The sequence below is a fragment of the Tauraco erythrolophus genome, chromosome 16 (genome assembly GCF_009769465.1).
Source record: "Tauraco erythrolophus isolate bTauEry1 chromosome 16, bTauEry1.pri, whole genome shotgun sequence".
Lineage (NCBI taxonomy): Eukaryota > Metazoa > Chordata > Aves > Musophagiformes > Musophagidae > Tauraco > Tauraco erythrolophus.
In genome coordinates this window covers 2,431,359-2,455,375 of record NC_141480.1, presented here as the reverse complement: position 1 = coordinate 2,455,375, position 24,017 = coordinate 2,431,359, and the positions used below count along the sequence as shown (strand labels likewise).

Genomic DNA, 24,017 nt, shown 5'->3' with positions numbered 1-24,017 from the left:
TCATTTTCCCCTTCCTGCAGCTGGAGAGGCCAATTCAAGTTTACAAAACTGCTCTGCTTTTTCAGGAGTTACGTGGAAGTTCCAGATTTACGAAGCAGAACGAAATACTGTGCGGTTAAATCACAAATAGCTGAAACACGTCTTTCACCTGCAAGTCAAGAGCAAACAAGCAGCAGAAAGTGGGTAAAGTGAGGCAGGGCAGTGGAAGAACGTGACATGAGGTGTATCCCATCGCAGTCAGACCCAAGCTGGAGGAACCTGGCAGAGGTACCACGTCAGGAAACTGTGATCCAGACGACGTCACTTCGATAAAACAGCGCACAACAGGTCCTAACCACCGTCTTACTTCCATCTGAATTACTGAAAAAAGGGATAATGTCTCTTCAAATCCATACCAGACACACTACATTCGGCTATTGGCCCCGATCAATGTGATCGGTTGATTTAAAAACAAATAAACAAACAAAAACCCCAGCGAGGGCCAGCAGAGGCAAACCACACTGCGCAAGGCAGGAGAAGCAGAAGTAGTAGTAGCTCATTTCTCCATAGCTCATGGGTGACTTATTTACACCAGCTGTACTGGATAGTAGGAAAATATGATTAGCAAGACTTTCACTCACTTTACAAACTTTTCAGCGCCCGGAAAAGCCCTGCAGAACCGACGGATGCTGTTGATGTGCAAACACCACGTTTCGGGGGGTGATTTATTCAACTGCTCTTACGGCTGCCAGAGGAGACCCCAACCCGTATTCGAGCTTCTCCGTATCCTCAAAGACAGCACTGTCGGGTTTTTGGGGAAAAAGGAAGTCACTTGAGTAACAACCCCTTATCCCTCAGACTTTTGTTCAACAGGCTGAAGTAAACTACAGCTCAACACCCGAGGTGATGGGAATGGTGTGATTTAATTTACCTGGCACGACACTGACGGTTTTCCGATGAAACACGCAGCCTGTTGCACACTCCACGGAGAAGTTCACTACAGAAGCAACTACAGCTGACGGTGGGATTGCTAGGACTCGGATTTACATCCCACAAAAACATCAATTTAACAGTTATATTCTCAACATTACATGAGCTGAAAATAATCGCTCTGCCCTGCATTGCTTTGACACTTACATTAATCTTTACCCATTAAGGCCTGTGCAGGTTCGTTATATTCATTAAGGCCTCAAAAAAAGGAAAATTAATTTATCATGATATACCTCAACCGATCTTTACCATCTTTTTTTCAGCCATGCACTCCTCAGAAACTTGTGCCAAAAATTCACACAGCCAACCAATTAAGTTATGAATTCAGCATCCCCTCCCCAGCATCGCGGGTCGGTTACGTGCTCCGAATTCCCATCAACACGGGGGAGTTCCAGCCACACGCTGACACGGAACCTGGCACCGCTACCAAGGTGGACACGGGCTGGTCCTACACGTTCACCCAGCAGTACCAGTCCCAGGCTGCTGTGGGGAAAGCACATCAAAGGCTCTGGGTTGTTTTTGGTACTTGTGACGGTTTCAGAAAACGTTGCATTCACCTCGCACCCCCTGCACACAGACAGGGGAAAAAAAAAAAAAAAAATACAAACCAACCTTAAAGCTCTTCACAACTAGGGATATAGAAATCATTTTTGAGGCACTGTAAAAAGGACAAACATCATCTTTCTAGCTTAGGCTGTAAACATCACAACAAAGATTTACAATTAAATGTTTAAATACATATTCACACATTCATGTCCAATTTTAACACTAGAATGGAGGATCATGTGCTAGAAGAAAGAAAGAAAGAAAGAAAGAAACTGCAGGTATTTCCAGTTTTACCCCTCTGCGCTCTGGCTGGCTAAGCAAAAATCAAACAATTTATTTGACAACAGTCAAACTGGAGGATCACGTGTTAATACTGGTTGGCTGCAAGTCAAAACTGTCATTGACATCAACACCACCAGGATTTTTACCCTAGGATTTAAAAACCAAAACCTTTTGAGATCATCTGTGTTTCCCAGATGAACACAACAGGGTTTTTAACCCATCATAAAATGCACTATACTCTTACATAAGCATTATGTCATTTAATACTCAGTTTCACAAATTTTACTGTGAAATGAAGGTGATTTATAATTTTACTTTATTTTTTCAAGATAACCTTTGCACCCAAATCCTGTGCAACTCTGGGAAAAGGCCAGAACGCGTGGGATGATCTTAGAAGCCACAACACACGGTTTGGGTTTGGTTTCTAGCAGCACGCTTTGCATGCTGAGCTCTGCAGGGCAAAAACCAGTTAAAGCTCTTTCGGGAAAGCTTCAAACTCCCCTAACAGCTGCGGGAGCTACGGCTCCCACCTCTCCAATGACTCCTTACTAGGGCAGGAGAGAACCAACTATTGCCTTAGTTGGCTGGCAGCTAAAAAATTTCCAAAAATCCTTCAAGGGCAGAGGGATTTTGCTGGGTCCGGGAAGGAGGGGAGCGGCAGACGGCAGGGCTGCCTGCGGGGCTTCGTGCTCTATTGATATTGAACCTAAAACCACTCTAACATCCAGGTATTTCTGCATCTGATCACGTCCCATTTCTAGTTTTCTGTGTTTGAGAGCACAGTTTCTGCGTAGCTAATTTACCATCACATTGACCAAACATTTATATTAGCCAACCAGAGCACTCCCAACACAAATAAAGGAAATTCCCATCAAAAAAAAAAACCCTTAAATTAATAAATTATTTTCAGATACTGCAGCAACGTCCTTCGCTTTTGCTGACATTTTGATATATTTTTTTTTTAAAAGTTCATAAAATAACACTCTTAGACTTATAACGATCATGTAGAAAATAACGAGGATGGAAATCTGCCGAAGGGTTATATGGTATCATACTGAAGAATGCTTCCAAGTTTCAGGTGGTGGTGACAACTGGTCCTCCCGAATGCATGAAGCCTGGTCCAGCTCCAGATACCAATGTCGGTATCCAGGTAGTCAGTGGAGGCTCCTTGGAAACGGCTTTTTATTTCCCAGGCAGAAATAGGTTTCTTAGGTGGTGGTGGGATGAAGTAAGGTAGAGAGATGTAACCCAGCCCGTTCCATCTCGTCCGTGACAGAGGCAAACGCAACGTCCGAGGTGAGCAGCAGCAAGTTGTTAGCGTTGGCCAACAGAACCGTGGGGTCCTTCTCCCCACATCCCCCGCGGCGTGAAGCGGTTCACACAAACAGCCCGACGGTTAGACTGCTGATACTTGTTCGTCTTCTGCAAAACAAAACAAAAACCAGAAGAAAAAAAAAGAGTAATTATTCCCTCGGTCCCCTGCTTTGGAGGCAGAGGGTACAGAACAGTACCCAGTTATTTGGTTACAGTGGTGCTGTGAAGGCTTCACCACTTCATCGTGATGTTTTCACTCTCTTAATGATCGACCACAACATATTCAGCATCACCATTCAACAAACCCTCAATTAGACTGAGGCATGATATCATACAATAATGACGTGTTGCGAAACAGAAAACTCCAGATCTTCCGAAAATCATTAGCATGCAGCTCCCAATATCCCAAAAGCTACTGATTTGGGAGGAAAGCCAGTAAATTACTTTCCAACATGCAGTGAGCATTTGTATTCCAAATAAAATTAACCAGGCACTTTAAAAATAGTAAAATAGGTGTATCTAAAAAGTGTATGGTTAAATTTAGTTTAGAAAAATTCGGATTAAAATGTTTGAAGCAATTCCTTCCTTATTTTTACATCAAAAACATTTAATATCACAACTGAATTAATGCTGGGCAACTTTACATTTTACCCTAAGTTTGAAATGCAGTACTAATATATATGTTAAATACTCTTTATGTATTTCAAAGGGCCAGAATAGGATCATTTTGCATCAGAAATTGTTTTCATCTAAATCCACGCTCATTTTAAGCCAGACTGAAATTGAAGGAAACGACCACAAGATTCTAGTAAAAAAACGAGTTCACTAGCAGAGGGTACAGAGAGATCACATCAGCACACAGGTATTGCAAGCAAATCAGCAGATAAACAATCAAGTAGCAATTCCTCTATCTTGAAGTTAGTTTTGACACAACGTAAGAGCAGTCTTTTTCAGAAAAATCTCTTGCATTTTGGTCACCCAAATCACGCCGTGCTCGGCAGCGTTGGCTGTTGCTTCAAACAAGATCATGAAGAGTTTAACTGGAAGAGACACTGCCAGGCCAAGTTGGGCTGAGAAGTCAGGTTTTATCAAATGCACTTTTCAGAAGAACAGAAACACACTTATTTTGTGTATTGTTTTTAATCCCAATCTCCAGAAATCTCTGTTGAGCAATAAGGCAGCTTAACGCTAGCATGTGAGAATACAAAGGTGAAACAAGAGTTGTACAAGAACCCACCAAATCCATCTTCAAAATACTCGTTTTAGGTCATCATCCTGACGCTCATCCTAAACCAGCAGGACAGCAGTTAACCAACCCAAAAAGGCTGGAGTTTTTCTGCGTGTCCTTTGTAGCCTGACAGTGTCCCTTGAAGTCATCATCACCACTGAGAGTGGACAGATTTTAAAGAAATAAAGTAGTATCTACATGCTCTTAAGTGTCTCAGTTGTGCTTTGGGAGATCTCATATGTATATTTATATATATATATATGATTATTTGCATATAATTTAAAGTCTGTTCGGTGTCAACATGCTTTTTCTGAAGGGAAGGCATTCTTTTTTTTTTTTTTAAACATGTATACACATGCATACATATAGGCATGTGTATACAGCCATACAAACGGATTTGTATATTCAGAGATTAATCGAATTTTAATCTCCGAGAATGACCAAGAGAAAGCCCAGAACATCGTTGCGAAGTAAACACTGCACAGACCAGATTCACACAGCAGTTCACTTAACATCTACCGAGCCAGGTGTTGCACATACCATCCTCTTCACTATCTGCGCCAGTCATATCTGCTAGATTGGGCTTGGACGGCTGCCGACTATGCCACTGAGGCATCTTCGATGAGATACAGGCCACCGGTTCGCTACCGAGAGAAGCTGATGAAAGTCTAGAGAGGTCACTGTGCAGCATCTTTGACCTCTGCACTGCCACACTATAGTCTGGAGGTTTTAGGTGTGGGTGGTGGGGCGATCCTTCCTTTATGTCCGCTAAAGAAATCCCCATATATCCCGGAGGGGTGGGCGGTGGCTCCCTATACCTATCGTCCTTCTTAGGTGAGGTGACACAGTACACTGGCACAAGAAATAAGCAATGGAAATGTTAAAGAAGAAAACAAAGGAAACAAAACGTTAAAAAATCATGAAATGTTACAATGGCAAAACAGAAACTGATAACAAAATGCAAATGCAGAAACACTGGTTATAACGACAGCAGCAGATCTTTATGCTTTCATTTTATGTTTTCTACTTGTTTTAAGACTACAACCTCCTCTACCTTCAGCTTGCTATTGCAGTGCTCATTATAGTCCCTACTCCTGCGGCATCACTCCGCCGCGGGACGCGGAGCAGCTCTACGGCACGGCCGGAGCGCCCGCACGGCCACGCTGCCGGCTCAGCCTGCTGCCACGCTCCGTTACGGGCTGCAAAACGGAGTGAGAAGCAATTAAGGCAACTCGCCCAAAGTTAGTGCCAGCATCCCATCGGAAGAACTGTTGGTTGACTTCCAACAACATCCACTTGGTCACCCATCAGTGGCTTAACAGAAATTCATTATAATAAAACATCATTGCATCAATTCATAGTATCATAGAACGGTTTGGGTTGGAAAGGACCTCAAAGATCATCTAGTTCCAACCCCCCTGCCATGGGCAGGGACACCTTCCACTACACCAGGTTGCTCAAAGCCTCATCCAACCTGGCTTTGAACAATTCCAGGGATGGGGCAGCCACAGCTTCTCTGGGCAACCTGTTCCAGTGCCTCACCACCCTCAGAGTGAAAAATTTCTTCCTTTTTTCTAATCTAAATCTGCCCTCTTTCAGTTTAAAGCCATTGGCCCTTGTCCTATCACTACATGCCCTTGTAAAAAGTCCCTCTCCAGCTTTCCTGTAGGCCCCCTTTAAGTACTGGAAGTGTAGTAAGACTTTAAACCATCCAACCAGCTATACTATAGCAAGAAAAAAACCCCTTAGTATCACATGAACTGCTCCTGGGAGCCAAACTGTATACAGAGCCTGCATTTGTCACTTTGCATTTTTTAATAGTAAACACAGCTTATCATGTCCGTAGTTTCCTTCCCCGATCATCGGCAGTTCAACCCAAAATTCACTTTTTTTAAGTTCTTTCCCCTCCCACCCGCCCCCAGGTCTGGGGCTCATGCGCATGTTAAATTGGGCTTTTCCCATGTGCATGTTGCAACAGGAGAGTCTCAAAGCTAGGATCAGTTTTAAAAATTAGTTGAGTGAATTTGCATTCTCCTTGTGGATATATTTTAAACACTGGATGTTTATTGCAGTTTCATTTATTTCAGCAACTGTAGTATTTGCTTATCTTACAAGAACGTGAAAGGGTGAAAATGAAGGAGTATTTCTGATTGTGTTGTGGACTTCTGAGATTCTGGGTGCTGGTAGTTGATGGCCTCAGTACATGTTTGGGCTTACAGGAAAATAAAATTCCATGGAGGTAGTCAGGGTTATAGCAGATACGATGTGGGTACAGGCAGAGATTTATACCGATTAACTGGAACAGTTTTCATTTAACCAGCATTTAACTGCGCCTTGACAAGAAAGCAGGGGAAGCAAAGGAGGCTTTCTTCTCCCTGAAGGGATGGAGAAGGGCTGGGTCCTCTGAGCAAAACCCCCACCTTTGGTCTTCATTGGCTTTGCAGAAGGACTGATGAAGATGGATATATTCTCCTTTAAAGAAGAAAGCTTCAGGCTTCCTAGAACTCCTATCTAGCCTACTGTAGTAACAAAAGTAAGAGTAACGTGCCCTTTTGTGAAGTTCTGATTCATAATATTTTTCGAATTCTATCAAAATAAAACTTTCTAAGAGCCCTTAAGCATCCATAATTCTGTCACCCACCTTTCACAAGGAACCCTCCTTCCCAAGCAGCTGATGACTCAAATATCCACATCATAACGAGAATGGGGTGAAATTCTACCCAGTGGTTAAGGGAAGCCACAGCAGTGAGCTGTGAGTGAGTTTTCTTGCAAGGCTCCACCACACTGCCTTTCTTCTACAAAGCCAACAAGGAGGAACGCGATCCAAGACCTCCATCCTACACGCAATGTTTATTCAGGCAATTACCTTTGATAACATAAACCCCTCAAGCAATCTAGTCAGTAATTAAATTGCATTTCAGCTGCACCCTTGACTTAGTCTAGAAAGCTTTGCATTCCATGTTTTATCTTGTTCCTAACCCAGTTCCTTTAGTTTTGGCTGCTAAACTCACTAGGACAGGGAAAGAACATCTTGCTCGGCAGAACTATCCATCTTTGAAAAGATATTTTAAGTTTTTCCCCTTTTATGTGTAGCCAAACTGCAGTTGTATAACTAAATAAATAGCAGTTTAACACAGCGAAGATAGACAGGAGCTTCCAAAGACCAAAGCCCTGTGGAATTGAGGTGTCCCAGCTCCAGAGAGGTGGGAGAGCTCTGTACCACTCAACCATCATGCTATTCCCTCTCAGGTCCATGGAAAAGTCCGTATCATATGGACTTCAAGAAGCCATGCTCGTTGCTCCTTGCCAGAGGAACGTCTACAGTGGTGAGTGTTTCCAAAATCGTCCAAAAAAATAAAAGGTCATACTACTGAGAGGAACTGCCTGACGTTTTCATGAAGACAGCTCTCCCGCAGACCCGTACAGTGACTGGGAAGTGTGCTGGTTTATTATTTCAACCTTCCTAATGCAAAAGAAGGTGGCTTGAAAACACATCGTGTGCGTAGTGTTCTGATCAAACCCACACGTAAAGCTGAATTTAACATGCCATCCAGCCCCGAGACCTGCTGATGCCATTTCTTAACAACTTAATATCGCAACGAAAAACAGATGTAGAAGCTTCCAAGAGCTGTTGGCTTGGCTTACCTATCAGGCCCTTCTCTGTGCTCGAAGTAACAGTTTTGTAAGTTGTATCAGCGCCCGCTTTAGAGTCCAAAACCTCCGTCTGCTCTGCTGTGGAGGTCTCCAGCCCCCTCCGCTTAATGGTCCCATAGTTTGTCTCGTAGGTGTCTGACAGCGAGCTGGAGGAGGCCCAGCTCTGCCGAGACTGATCCTGCTCCGTGCCACCTTTCGACTGCCTGTTGGTTTTGGAAAAGGCTTCGGAATACAAATAAGCCTCCTCGGAGTAACAGTTTGTGGGATCGACTTCGGCTATAGGTCCGTCCAGCTGGGTGTGACGGTAAGAATTGAGGAGATCCCAGCTCTTCTGGTTTGGGATATTCTGGAAGTTGTCGTGAGAACTACTCGAGCATGAAGTCCAGCTCCCCCGGCCGCTATCTGCTGCCTCCACCATGATGTGCTCGTGGGAGATCTCCTCGTTGCTCATGGAGGACGTGAAGGCCATCCCTCGGATGAGAGCGGGCCTCGTGATTGACCAGCTGCAGGTGAAAACCAACAGAAAAGCAGGAAAAAATACACCTTGTAAAATAAGAGTGACGTACTCACAGAGACAACTACCTGGTTTTAAAGGCAACTCATCTCTGGTTTTACAACAGGTACGCAGGAAGGTCAAGGCGCATGGGAGCACTGACATGAGACACCGTTATTCCCGACACATTACTGCACACAGGTGGTTATTCCCTTGGGAATAACAAGTCTGCAACAGGCATTTACAGGCTTGACCCCAGATCTGTACAATTCTGGTCCACTGCAGCTTTCCTACATCACCCACAGCAAGACAGTGCCTGACCGAAGGCAGGAATTACCTCCCAGGTTCAGCCTACCACCACCTTTTTCATTAATGAACTGAAACCAAAATAAATATCTAGAATAAAACCCAACCCCTTCGTTGGCAGCAACATCAAGTTGTTTAGACGGAGTGGAGATAGTTGTATTTCAAGAACATTTGGAAATATTGGGCGTAAATAACATTTGTGGGAGCTGGAGTGACAGATTCTGAAACCCAAGCACAAAGTCGTTTAAAGAAACGGCTGCTAAAAGCTCTAATCACTGTCAATAGGTAATTAAGGGGGGGGGAGGAGGGAAGTACAGCCAGTTTGCATGAATTTAGAATACATGAAGTTACAATTGCTAGACATTATTCAAGTGTCTTAACTATTTCTGGTTAACAAATGCATGGACAGCACAACATTAAAATTCAACACTATTCCTGAGCAGTTTACCGACACGTTGTGAAATCAAAGAACATTTCTCAGATATGTGCAAACAACTTTTTTTTTTCCCCCCTTGCTTTTCTGTTTTAGAAGTTCCAGCATAAAAACTGCTTTCTTCCCTCGAAAACCCACTGAAACTAAGGCAGAACAGAACAACCACAAGCCATGACAAATCTGCTTTTAATTTGCAAAGAGAAGAGCGAGTTCAGAGCGCAGCAGCATCCCTGGTGCGACCCACTGTACTTCAGCCACCGCTGAAGGTGGCTTTTCCCAACCAGTATGAAGGGCCATTTCGCTCAACACACCACTACTGTTCTGACTAAACGTGTTCTCAGCACGTGCTGTGCCTTTTAGAAAAGATAATTAAGTCAGTTTATGAAGCACACCTTTAAATTCCCATTTTAGCCCAATGAAATAAACCAAATCACTAATTTCTTAAGAGCTGCACCACTTTAGCAAAGCACCCACTAATAAGCTTTTTTACAGAGGAGAGAACACCACAGAACACTGGTGTGTTATAATCAATTATACAGAAGCAACATACAGCTCTTTATAGAGTTTATTCACAAAAACCTTATACTGCTTTAGAGATGAGCTGTAAAAATTAGAAATGTAAGGAGCATCTCTCATTTACTTGAATCCACAACATCTGAGGACAGATGCTATTCCAAGAAGATTCCTACATATTAAATATTACGGGTCGAGGCTTAACTTCTAGTAAGACAAAATCAAAAATTTCCAGTTCAAAGCATCATCTCAGGACAAGTTCTCATGGCACTAAAGTAACAAGACCTTGTGCATGGAAACTCTGAGGAAGACAGTGGCAGAAAGCTTCCAGCCTGCCTAAGTAACAAATGGTAACAACAAAAATCCTTAAAAATCACATTAGAGTATGTTAAGTGGCTGGCCCTGCTGACTCAGAGAGAACTGATAACATCCCATTCTTGTTCTGCTGTCTCTCACTAAGAAGCAATTTGTTAAGTATCATCCCAGCTTTTAACATCTTCACAGTCACCTGCAAGAAACGTCCACCTGAACCCCACCGATGGGAACAAGCTGTTGCATACTCAAGTAATACTGGAAGTTTCTCAGGAAAACAAGCTCATCCCATGGAGAGCAGCCAGTAGTCTGACAAGAGCATAACCACAGCAGAGTCCATACCTGTGTCCTGACACCAGGACACCGAGCCCGACCAAACCAGCTGCATCTTACCCTGGGCACGGCTGGCCGTAGTCAGTCAGCGGCTGAGGATGCTCTTTCCTCTCTGTCCCCCCCGAATCCACCACAATGAGAGACTGGGACAAACTCCTCTCGTCCTGCAGCGCTGCTGACATGGAGTCCACTGAGCAGTTGCTCACGATGCTGGACCGGGATGAAATCTCACTGTGACTGGAGTCTGAGAAGTTATCAGATTTAGTGGAAGGTATGAGGGCGTAGCCTGAAGAAGAGGAGAAGAGAACATCACAGTCAAAGAGCAATTCAAGTTTGCTAAGTATGACGACGAAGTATTGACACACACATTTCAGCAAGGATATTTCAGAATTAAAAACAATCAAATCCTTTTTATATACAATCAGTCCACTGAAGTTTTTAGGGTACTAAAGCTTTTAGCATCTAGCAGCATCTGGCACTGACGTATTAATGTAACTCTGGTGACACCAATAACCTACCTGCAACTCCACTACTCTCCAGACCAGATGGTTGTACCTACATAACCAGGGATCAACAGTTACAGCATGAATAGTGGGTGGATATATCAGGTCTTTCTGATTCTGCAAACACTGAGTCCTCTTGTATAAATGCAGTGTATTTCCCACTATCCCTCTGCCCTACTGTCGTGTGAGACTCAAAAAAAAAAAAAAAAAAAAATTTTGGCAGTGGATGAGGAGATGCTGACTAAGGTAAAAGCCAGCTATTAGCACTCAGGGATTGGCCATATGGTCCACTGCAGTTTTGTTATCTGTTCCAAAATTAACAGAGCAGGAAGCAAAAATGGGAAACACAACTTTGGCAGGAGCTGGACCAGACACCAGCATTGCTCCCGCAGAAGGGCAACAGCTGAAGACCTCACCAGTTTCAGAGCAAAACAAATAATCTGTTTTTTCTGCTTGGCTTACCTTCCTCCTAATTTAGATTGTCAGCAAATTCACTTGTGTGCGCTCGACTCCCTGTGTCCGGGTCATCCATAAAAACATTGAAGAACACTGGTCCTAAAACTGAGCCCTGGGGACCACCACCAGTGACTGCCCACCACATCATTTACTGCAGCTCCTTGGGACTGACCCTTCTAGCCAACTGTTCACCCACAGGATTGTGTACATGTTGGACATTTTGCCCAGGAGGATACTGTGCGAGACAGTATCAAAAGCTTTGCTAAAATCCCAAACACCCACATTTGCTGCCTTCCCTTTGCCTTTGAGGTGGGTAATCTTGTCTTAAAAAGATATTAAAAGTTAGCAATGTATGACACAAACCCACGTTGGCTTTGACTCATGACCATGTTGTCTTTCAAGCGTTTTTCCATAACTCCCAGAATAATCATCTCCATCATTTTACCTGGCACTGAAGTGAGACTGACAGGCTCATCACTACCAGGGTCTTCTTTCTTGCCTTCCTTGAAAACTGGAATAACATTTCCTACCTACCAGTTGACTGGGATCTTCTCCAGAGCCCCAAGATCATTGACAAATAACTGAGAGAGGTTGAGCAAGAACACTGGCTGACTCCTTCAGCACCCTGGGATGAATCCCATCAGGTCCCATAGATTTATGTGCCTTCAGTTGCGGCAGTAAATTGAGGATGTTCAGATTTCAAGCTCTCTTCTCTCTCATCTCTTTAGATAAGTCCATGCATGACCTTATGGGCAGACCAAAGTTCTTTCTCTTGTGTCATAGGCAACAAAATCAGGAGGTGTCTGTTAAATCTGTTTGTTTTTTTAAAATTAAAAAAAAAAGCAGAACGTTTTGCCTCCAGTAACTCTCTGGCTCACAGTTGTGGTTTGTTCCCCTCTATCCAAGGGCAAAACGTCTTGGAGTAATGGCTGTGGTGGTGGGTTGTTTTTTTTTTTTAATTTAAATAATAATTTTTTTTTTTTAAAGTTCCCAGTGGGTTTCTCAATAGCAAATCCACTGCATGCCAGGAAATATATCCCTGCCTTCACCAGGAGGGAACAGTGTATGATATGCCTTACATTACATGCATAAAATTACAAAATTAGAACCTTTATTTGAAAATACTGGATCATCAACTGTTTCATGTATAGGTAAACGAGCATCTGCAAACTAATTAAAACATGGTCTTTCTTTACAAGAGACCATATTAATACACTGTTGACACAGTTCTCAGGTAAGTATTTTTTCCCGAATTCCTGCCCATCATTCAACTTCTCATTCGTTTCTATCTACATGTGCCTTTGAGTTGGACCATCATATATTTACATCATTTGGTGAAAATGTGAAATGACCAGGCACAGCGTAAAAGCCATGCCAGTGATACACACAACTTTATACAGAAGACTGATGCCATTAAGTCCGTAAAAAACACGGAGGTCATATAATATGGCATCTGGAGACATGGGCATACGTGCCACTGAGCATACAGCTCGTAATTTGAGAGGTTTCACAGCTTAAGCTTGACTACTGCTGTAAGATTTTATGAGCAAATATGAGCATTGAATATCAATATTATCAAACTAAAGACTTGAACCTTATGAATGAAAAATACGTATCCAAGAACAGCATTTTTAAGATTAAATTTCAGTTTCCTTTCCTTTGACAAGAATTAATACCTCAAATTCTTTACTTGGTCTAATGGACTCCTTAAAATTGATGAAACCATACCACACTAAGAAACGTTCTCACAAGTGTGTCTTAATTTTAAGACACTCTTCAAGAACTTCAAAGACCTGGAGAACAAAAGACTCCTCTTCATTAAAGAGATTAACACTATCTGAAAGCTGAGTCATTAAATAACAGCTCATGTACAAAAACAGACTAAATGCAGGCTTCAGCTGGGCTGAAAAGGCTGGCAGAAGATGATGTGACCAACACAAATATACACCAACGCTGGAAATGAGCACTCAATTTACAATTGATTTACATCATACGAGGGACTATCTAGAGTCTAATCAATAGAATGTTGCAGAACTTACTGTTTCATTGGTGCTTGTGAAACACTAAGTAACAGATCTGCCACTGTACCTGCTCCTTGATTTTCTAAACTTCACATTATTGTCTTCACTGCGCTGTAAGGGTGATTAGCTACAAATAACTGACACAAATATCTGGAAGGGAAGCACATTGAACAGCTTCAACATGTCAATGAATAACGCTAAAAGTCACTCAGATAAAATCAGTATATCTGATGCAAAGTGGACATCAGTGTCTTTCTTCTAAAAATACATCATATAGTCTTCCTCCTCTTTCTAGACTTCATGCACAGGCAGTAGGATGTCCACAGGTTGCTGTTGCTATAGATACTTGCTGTACTCAGAGCATCACTGTCTTTCTCCTTTTGGTTTTCACTCCCTTCTGAGGCTTCACTGTGCTCTGCTTCCCTTTTTGCTGCAAAAGCTGTTCTTTCCCTGGAGAAGCTTCTTTCCCTAAGTCTTCTAAACCAGGGTCTCTGCGTTCTCCTGTGCTCACGCTCAGCTTCTGCCTTTTCACTCTCATCCTCTCTTTCTCCCTTTTTTTCGCTCACGTCAGAACTGTCTCTTGCTTTGACAATCATCCAAATTTTCTTTTGTAAATAAGCCCCACCTATTCCGTAGCTGCGCTGTCCGCTGTTCTTGTTGCTGGTTTCACTGGCCAGCGAGGAGGAAGAGCCAGAGAGATTCATTTGACTGCAGTTATCTGACCTCTGGATGTTACCAACTACAACAAAGAACACACAGGCAGATCTTGGTGAGCAACAAGATAAATAACAGCAAAAATAACGTCCTGGTTTCAAAAGATTTTTTTCTTCAACCCTATTTGCATATCACTTGCGTATAGCTCAAAAGAAAACGACATCTAAGATTAAGTGGAATGTGTTCGTGCCTAAAATTATGTCTTCCTGCTCTCTGTGAAGCACCTAATTTTAGTTCCATGAGCTGTCAGCACTACACATAACAACAGGGTACGGATCACCTCCATCAAACTAGATCAGTGCTAAAAATATGCCGAAAGCAGGCTGAATCAATGAAACAATCCCAAAGAAACAAGACATTATTTTCAAAGAACCAGATGAAAGTTAACAAAAATGACACGTTTATAAGCGATGCTCAAAAAATCTCGGTGGAGGTAAGTTTGGCAACTCGAGTAATTAAGCTTCTTAAACATAATGCTGTGTTTAAGTAAAATGAGTGGCATTCTCCTAAAGGAAACAGTCTCTTGTGAAGGCAGAAGTGGACGGACCAGCACCATCTCCCTCTGCAGAGGTGAGAAGATGCAGTAAGTCCCCGTGCCATGCCATGCTGAGCCAGTGGCTTTGGGCTGTCAGTGAGTCAGAAGCAGCACAGAAGGGAGAGAGAAATGCCTTACACCATTCGACACTGACCACTGGCTGACTACAAAGTGGTGTTAAGAGATTCCAAATGAATTCCCATCCAAGGTTGACCAATGATGAAGTGATGGCAGGTCTTTTAAGACGATGACATCAAAAATAAAGGGATTCTCAGGGCATCATGATAGACAGGGACCTATACAAAGCCCTGTGCACAAGAACAAAAAAGTGAATAGCGACTCAAGGGTTTCGAGGGACGCCCTATTTTTGCAGCTATCAAAACCACCTGTTCTGGAGACCTGTGACATCATTTTATCTCCAGCTCCATCTCATCATCTGATATTCCAGCTGCCTCAGGCAAAAACGTAAGGAGCCTCGACAGCCGCAGCTTCTGTGCAACACTGTCGTCTTCCAGAAATCCCCAGGTCTGCGAATCCCGTTCACAAGTGGCCACCTAAATCCAAACTGATACACTGGCAGGTCTCAGCACTTAAGATCTACTGGGAATTCTGTCAGAAGCACTTCAGCAGCTTTTAAGAAAACAATTGTTCTCCTTTTTAAATAGTAGGTGACTTTTAAGGCCAAACCACATAAATACATTGAAAAACTATGTCTATTCATAGAAAGACATGATTCTACTCTTGACACGAATATTCTGAACTACTCTTTCTCTTACATGTCATTGCCAACAAATATCCCTGCCACTGCCCACCCTGGTTTTAGCACCGCACAGGCACGGGTTCCCGAGACGGATGCTGCCGTGCGTGCTGTGGACGTTCAGGCAGCACACGTACCTTTGCGTGGAGAGCCCTGAGGAGAAGCAGGTGGGCTGGAGTGCAAAGAAGATGCCATGGACATAGTGTCATCTGTTTGTTTCTTACTACTTACTTCCTCAGACAAGCTTAACGACTTCTGCGGGGAGCCTGTACCTACGAAAGCAAGAGAATCGTGTACTGCACAATATTCTTCTTTCAATTTGGTGATATCTGTTTAAACTACGAATAAGCACCATGTTGAACAATTACTGGAGTGTTCAGCAAAGAGAGGAGCAGATGCTCAGATGAATTCTGCATGTGGAGGCAGTCACCACTTCAAATTTGGACCAGAACAGCAGAGGCCACTGCTCCTGCTGGCTGCTCACCTGAAGCGTGTTGGAACACCCAGGTCACAACCAGAACCACTGCAACACACACCAGTCGTGGGTTTGGCTAAGGACCACACACTGTGCAATGTGTAAAGCTTGGAGGAAACCCTCGCCCACGACACCGTTGGGACAGTGTTAAAAACAATTTGCATGACAGTCAACAAGTCAGTTCAAGATGTTACAACCAGGAGCTCTCACATCAGCCCTCACGGGCACTGTACGGAACCTGGCACGTTTGGCACAACCAGTGCACCGTCATACTTCGCAAACTGAAGATCTGGTATTTCCTGTTTGCTATTAGAGCACCTTGCTGAGGACACAGTGCCCAGGAGTTGAGTTCTCAATAGTTTGTTAGATCAGCACCCAACATTTAACAGAGGAATGAAGAAACACCTCTCAGCAATGCTTCTGGAACATCTCAAGGCTTTTAAGAGGATACTTGACATAAACACTGACTGCAAACACTATGTTATGTGCTGCAATATACTGTTTTCTGAAGCTATTTTAATGGATATTGATGATCACAGAATCATTCCGTATCATTTACTAACTGCAGCTAACTTTATTTACTAACCCACAACTGTAGCTTTCAAATTATACAACAGTTATGCAAATAGATCAAAAGCATTTTAATACAGAATACTGCTCTGCAACGAGCAAATTTAGAGACAGAAAAAATTGATGCTCACTAGGAGCAGCTAACAACATACATGGCTCCATTCGGCAATAATGCTATTATAATGGTGTCCCATTAAATGTCTGTGACTTGTTTGAATGATTTCACTTATAATATATTATATTATACTTCATTTTGTCATGAAAAGAAGCAAGCTGTAAGTTGTTGAAAAGAAACAAGCTGTAAGTTGTTGTACTCTGTTTGTGCAAGATCCCTTTAGAAGGCAGAAATATACAGTAAAAGACTTAACGCTGCACATCTGATCTGTTCAAGAGAGAAGTATTAAGATCACTTTAGTTAGAACATATTCTTTACTTCAAGGGGAAAAAAGCGACAAAGCAAGAGCATATTTGGAGACAGCACCTTACCATTAGCTGTTTTAAGAAAAGTTGTGAAAGATTGTGCAAATGACTAAGTAAACAGCACACTCTTAAAACACAGTAATATGCTTCAGCTCCTTTAAAGTGAACAAAGTAAACGAAGCCCAATGGTATCTCAAATAATCCTCCCAGCTACAAACAGGTCCTCCCTCGTGTTTACTTGACCTATAAAACTCTCCAGACAGGTGAACTGAAGATACTCACTGAACGTGACATGATCCTTTGTCAGTCCCTTTTTCCGACTGGGGTATAAATTCACAGTTGGAACCTGCAGAACTTGACTCATCCTGTTTTGTTGATGCTGATGGGATTTAGTGGTTTGGCCAATTGATCTCATGGGTACTGGAGACATTTCGGAGGATTTTGCTCCTCTTCTCTCACTTAAATTCTTTGTCACTGTTATGGAAAAGTAGCACATAAATATCTTGCACTTCAAATTGCAGGATTATTACGGTCATTCCGAGTACAACCATCCAGACAAAGCAACCACGGAATGAGGCAGATAAAACATATTTGAAACCATTTCTATTCCAAACACATCTTCTCATTACACTGAAGAGCCTGTTATCTGAAATGGCATTAAAAAATCTGAACTCTTTGAAGTGTCATAGGGATACTCTATGAAAAAATGTCATTTGTTTCTGCAATTAGTCTGTATTTTAGATGTTTCTACATAAGGTGCAAAAGCATTAACAATGTCTCCTTCGAAACTACATCATGCCAGAGAAGGAATGGTTGTTCTGCAATTGGCATCAAAGCTTTCACTAGGTGGCACAACTGATTTACAACACAGGACACTGATTCCGTTTCTTCTTTAAACACACAGCAATTAATAAACTCTGAAGTTAAGGCCATCTGACTTCTTAAATCCCCTTGGAAAAGTCTGGATTGCAGCATTACTGCTGCTCATTCCTTCGGCAAGCAAAGGCCAGGAGAATCCTATAACTGAGACAGGAGATCGGGGAGCTGTGCCTCCTGCTTTTCTGCTCATGTGCAAAAAAACCTACACGCACAAAAACCATCCCATCTGCAAACCCACGTACCAGGCTCCCCGATTCATAGAATCATAGAACCATAGAATGGTTAGGGCTGGAAGGGACCTTCAAAGGTCATCTAGTCCAACCCCCCTGCAAGGAACAGGGATATCTCCAACTAGATCAGGTTGCTCAGGGCCTCGTCCAACCTGGCCTTGAACGTCTCCAGGGATGGAGCATCCACCACCTCTCTACTTGGTCAAAATTTAAACGTGGGTAAATGCACCAGGGAGGAACTTCCCAGGAGCAGTTCAGTGCTCCCACTCCACCCCAACAAAATCCATGAAGGGCTCAGCAGTCCCCTTGTGCTCCGCGTCGCTCTCCCATCCTTCCTGCCAGCTCTGCAAACTATAGGTGTAATCCCAACCAGATCCATTACCTGGGTGTTCTTTTTTTGTTTTGGTTTTGTTTTTCTCAGTTTTTAAAAATAGGTACTTCAATAACACGCCTCTCTAGTATAGATTTATTTGTATATATCCACTTAACCTTCATTTTCCTTTTCTGAAGTTTAAGAAAAAGAGGACTTGATTTGCTTAACTACATGGAGTAAAACAGTCAGTATATATTCCCTGCTTTTACTTCCAAATATCTATGGCGAGCACTGTACAAACAAGATTTGAAATTATTTATTTAAAATAATTGAAAAAACAACCTCATAACATTTGCGTTTGTCTCCTGGGCATAGTATGGCCACCTGTTATAGAATCATAGAATGGTCTGGGTTGGAAGGGACCTCAAAGATCATCCAGTTCCAACACCTCTGCCATGGGCAGGGACACCCTCCACTACACCAGGTTGCCCAAAGCCTCATCCAACCTGGCCTTGAACACTTCCAGGGATGGGACTGTTTGCACATAGGTCATCTATGGAGAGTTCATCCTGACATGCTTTAATTTATTGTTTCAGGTGGTTAGAGCATAAAAACCACAACGATGTTACCTCTAAGTAGAAGCATTCTGTGCTACCACATATCTGGCTGAACACAGCACAAGCAGAACACCTCTACTAGAAACATATGATGCTGTGCATATTTTTATTCAGAGCTACCTGTGATTTCTGGCGACCTCAGGCACAAGGCCAGTGTGAATACACAGAATTTAACATTTTTAAAAAGAGAGTCAAGTATGGCCATTTCCAGAATTCCTACATCGGTGCTACTTAAAAGGAAACGTTACAAAAATTTGCATAGGAAGGCACCCTAGGAAACAACAGGGATTTGCATTCTTAATATTGAAAAATGGGAAGGACTTAAAATTTTATCTTCAAAATGTCATCTCCTAGTCATGCTTTTAGCTTACCGAAAACAAAACAGTATTTGAGGACAAAAAAACATAATTAAACAAAAAAAAAACTTAAAATGCTGCATTTGGACAACAGAGAAGCATGAAACATTACTTTGACTAGCAAGGTTGCTACCCTTCTATTTTGAAGCAAACCTACCATTCAAGCAAGTGAAAATCTCTAAGGATCAAAATAAAATGCAATTATCATTTCTCATTTTTTAAATAAGAATTTACTGAACTGTGCAAGACAGCAGGTCAGATGACAGTTGGTTGAGTTAGACAGTTGCACAGGACTTCAAAACACAAAAACTGTCCTGCAGCAGCCCTCAATTTTTGACCGTTAAGCCATGTCAATCCCATCAGTCAATATGGACCTAACTTCTCAACAATCTTGGTTTATTCTAAGCTGTAATCCATTGCAGTCTCTATATTGATTTTGTCTCTTTTCATTTTCTTGCTGTTCCTATGGTAAACGTTACTTTTATCCTTCCTAATTCTGTACAAGGACAGCAGGGCAAGAATAGAGCTAATGTACTATTGAATTTCCTTCCAGACCGATGAAAAGACACACAGTTTAAGAACTAAAGGTCAAAATAGAAAACATCACTGAAGTTTTCTGAGCTCAACCAAGATCAGAAGATAAATGCTAGCTTGCTGAAACTGTTAGTACATGAAGTGATAAACAAGCACTTTAACTAGAGTATTTTATCTTAAAGAGAGAAGAGGAAGATCTTAAACGAGCATTTCTAGGGAAGGAACAAGATTTTTACAAGTTTCATAGATCACGCCACCGTTCTAGATCACTGTACTTACAAGTGCTATACGCAGGCTCACACTGAAGTGACAATATTTGGATCTTTTCTTCGTCTGTCTCTACGTTGAGGTTGGACAAGTACTGCTTCACTTTCCTCGCCATCTGGGCATCCTCGTACAGCTTCTTGGCATTCAGCAGGGAGCTGCGTCGGGCACGTTTCTTGTGAGCACCTCCCTGTACATCCAGCATGTTCGAGTTTGTGCTGCCCTGGCTGAGAGATCTAGAAAAGAAAAGAGCAAAGCAGTAAATTTTTAGTTGTCACCCGCCAACGAGGAGCTGTAGTAGCACACGCCAAAGCAGATTAATACCAATAATCTTCAGTTAGGGCTAGTGCATGCTGATGCAAATGAGTTAAAAAGATGAACAGCATTGAAACAACACTTGTCTTAAAATATTCTGGAAAACTGATAGCAGCAATTTGAGTCTAGAAGAGGACTGCATATGGAAGTGTGGAACTAGCAAGAACGAGGCGCAACGCTGCGTGAAGTACCCGCTCAGCTCTGCGAGTGAATCGCCGTCTTGTTCTGCAAAACCCACACTGCTTCCACTGCACAGTGCCAGAGTGGGCATACTGGGTGACTTTGTTGGTGGAAGGAATTTGGTAGGTACCCACTGAACGCGACGGGCTTACAACAGAAACTTCTTGCAACTCAGCTGAGTGCAGAAGCGAGTGACTGGTGTAGTCCTCTTAGAAAACTGAGCTTCTGACAATGTTTAAATTAGGGGAAACATTATGTTAAATACACAAAGTACATTATATTACACACTTAACTTTCCTCCAATTAAGTAAAAACATTCACAGAAGAGCAGCTCGTTAAAAAACATATCCCAACAAAAGTCAGGCAGGCAGTGATAATAGACACATGCGCCCAGACTTGCACGGATTTGCATCTACGAAAGACAACGCTCCTCAATGCTCCTAATGGAGCTGCCAATTCTATCAGCAATTGAGGCAAAAAGAAATAAATCCCAAACGGTCCACATACATCAGTTACTCTCCCTGCCAATCACTTCTATTCACACTGAATCAGTGATCAAAAAACTTGTCTGGTATAGTTCAAATATATACATCGCCTCTGGTTCAACTGTCAAAACTCCTATGGCCACACCAGTCCTAATCCATTTTTTAATAAATGGAGATCACGGTATATATTACACATAAATTCAAATGGAAACAGTCAATAAAGTTGTTAAAAGTTGTTAATTGTGGGTTTTTTTTTAAACATTCAGAAGAATAAGTTGATTTTAAAAGGCTAAACTATTTGTAAAGATGTTTATCAAGTGGCAGAATAAAGAACCTCCAGCACAGAAGAGCCATAAAGGCTAAAAGAGTCAGAATGAAACATATTGTTTGAGGAAGTCAAAGGAATCAAGCACACTGAGCTTAAAAAGAAAGAAGTGGTGGAAAACAGCTGACTGTAATTTTTTCAGAGATGTTAAATAAGTCAATCAAAGAGAAAATATGAGCTTAAAAACTGGCAGAAATTTGTAGCTTAATTACATAAAAAAGTAATGTTCTTATAGGCAAAGAGCAGCACAAGGCATGCTGGACTGTTTAAACCAAGGGGGCACTCCTATCTCCTACGGATAAGAACAAAGCTAATATCTATTATATAATGAAACAGGAAACTACGTTATATTTATTTTTAATGATATAAATATTTTATTGCTTATGTGCACACTGTTTTTCTTTTAAGTCCGGACTTGACTTTTTTAAGCAATTTAATGCAATTTCCTTTAAAAACGATTTTTCCTTATTCACTGGTGTTCACAGTAACCCCAAGGGTTAGAAATTATGGTGGGACCAGTTGGGCATTTCTCCCCGTGCGCTGATTATTGACCACTCAATGCTGCCAGTCGAGCTCTCCCTGCTCCACGGGCATCTTCCGAGTTGCTGATTTCGCACTGGGGACCAGTATCCAAACCTGCTCTCCCCAGTTCAACTAGCATCATTCCTGGCACTGTCCCCATCACTGCTGGGGGGGTAAACCCATTCTTGGCACAGAAGAGCCTGACAACTGGTGTTGCCACACCAGGCTTCCTCTGCGACGTGCGAAGCGGCCGCAGGGCGGGCAAAGCACCGGGAGTGTTTCTGCCTCCATCCTCTCTGTAAGATGCCCACGCACTAAAGTACAGCTGCTTTAAACCAGATGCTCAATGTATGAAAAGAAGCAGAGCTTCCAAGTGCAAAGGCACACAGGCTCAGGTACATGGATAACAGTTTATGGGCAAAAATAGACACAAGAATGCATAAAACACAGCTACGACGTCACCTTAAGTCACTGCCCCGTGTCAGTCAGGAATTCCACTAGCCAACCCCAGGACTCTCTTTTGTAGCCATTTCATTACTCAGTCCTTGCACAATCCCAGTGAAATCAATGAGGATTTCCATATATGAAATGTGAAATATATTTTAAACATATACTAAAAATAAATACTTTGAAGCTTGAACTCAAACTTCAGGGTGGAAACAACGGTATCATTATCACGATTCAAAGTGTCCTTATAGTTCAAAATGCAGAATCACTTAAACTTTTCTGTTTCATGTTAAAAAGCAAGTTATTTATTTCCCAAAATAGTTTGCCTTCCAATGTAACTGCACAGCAGGTTTTTTTCCGCATAATGCCCAAAATCAAATGACTTATCTAGTACACAAAAGCAACTCAGGATTTTTATAGCTGCGGTGTAACGTTGGCTGTAACCCCTTATTCCTGTTTTCCAAAAAGTATGTATTGCAGGGTTAATAAAATGCATGCTGTACTTAGATGCATGCACTAACGAAGAGGATGCAGTATGTTAAATTTGCATAATCTTTATTTATCTTAGTTGCATTCATCTCTACACTTACCCCAAACTTCTCCACCTCTTCTTCCTGTAAGCAAGAGCCATATACATTGAAGCATGTATTTGAACAGAAAAGCACAGGAAAAAAATAAAACAGTTGAGAGTCAGGAAGAAAGATGTAGACAGGAAAGAACAGAAAAGAAAAAATTTCTATACAGCAAAATTCTTCTCAAACAATAACACAATGTTTTAATGGAATGCAAGGGCAGGACTTGCTCAAATACTTTCATATGGAAGAACATCTATCAGTTTTTTGTTTATTTTTAACCTGCAAATTTAAAAACCAAACAAACGTTAAATTTTCCTGTTAAGTATCTCCCATAAGTCAAATTCGATTTTGACAGAGCGAGTGAGAAGTGTGTAACTTACTCCTACTGCAGAAAGCATGATTAAAGTAATTTATTCTTTGCATTAGGACTGCAGTAAGCATGTAAGAAATCATCAGCAGCACTGAAGTTTATGGTGGTGTTTTCTCTTGATTGCTTGCTGGAAAACAAGCTAGTTGCCAAATACACTCTGAAAAAGTAGATGCTTTATATTAATTGGTAATGAACTTGCTAGCAAGTCTCATGTTACCACTAACAAACATCTTTTTCTTGTTCATTTTTAATCTTCAAAAGCATTTATTGGTGCTTCATAACACAAACTGATAGATCAAACACCAGAGGCGATGAAAATGAATATAAATGATGTGAAAACATGGAATTATTTTCTTTTAATCTTTGGCACTATCTCTAGGATTAGATGCCTAAGTATTTTATGTCAGTGTGCATAATTTAAATTACGGTCATTAAAATGTGTTCTGTAATTCTGAAAAACATATTAAAGGTAACTATTTACTATTAAATTCATTTAATGATTAGACTTCATTAGGACTTAGAAAGTGCATGGGACAGCAGGGAAATTTAGTTATAGACTGATTTCATCTGTGAACACCAAAGCTTCTGAAAAGCAATCCTAACTTATCAGTAAGCAGTTTTGCATCTTTATGTTAAAAAGGAAATTTTGCTAATTCAAATCCAATAGGACGAAGGTGAATCCCCACTCTGAAACAAATCCACCTTTAAAGAACACTGACAAGAGATCTGTCATTTTTGTCTCAAACCTCGACTGGACCAATTTTGAAGAAA

The 24,017-nt window shown here is 41.8% G+C and overlaps 1 protein-coding gene across 3 annotated transcripts in view; it reads right to left on the bottom strand.

Annotated features, from left to right (window-relative positions):
- Nucleotides 1-2,467: 2,467 nt before the first annotated feature.
- Nucleotides 2,468-24,017, bottom strand: part of RAPGEF6 (Rap guanine nucleotide exchange factor 6) — a 129,068-nt gene continuing 107,518 nt past the window's right edge. The window contains exons 23-31 of one of the 3 annotated variants that reach the window (XM_086621717.1): nt 22,892-22,915; nt 20,043-20,263; nt 17,117-17,308; nt 15,507-15,641; nt 13,989-14,102; nt 10,444-10,669; nt 7,985-8,496; nt 4,880-5,191; nt 2,468-3,219 (exon numbers count right to left, since the gene is read on the bottom strand). In XM_086621717.1, coding sequence (XP_086477843.1) covers nt 3,194-3,219; nt 4,880-5,191; nt 7,985-8,496; nt 10,444-10,669; nt 13,989-14,102; nt 15,507-15,641; nt 17,117-17,308; nt 20,043-20,263; nt 22,892-22,915 — 1,762 coding nt within the window. In that variant the 3' untranslated portion in view covers nt 2,468-3,193. The remainder of the gene's footprint in view (nt 3,220-4,879; nt 5,192-7,984; nt 8,497-10,443; nt 10,670-13,988; nt 14,103-15,506; nt 15,642-17,116; nt 17,309-20,042; nt 20,264-22,891; nt 22,916-24,017) is intronic. The other 2 variants (XM_086621716.1, XM_086621718.1) reach the window with 2 other exon arrangements.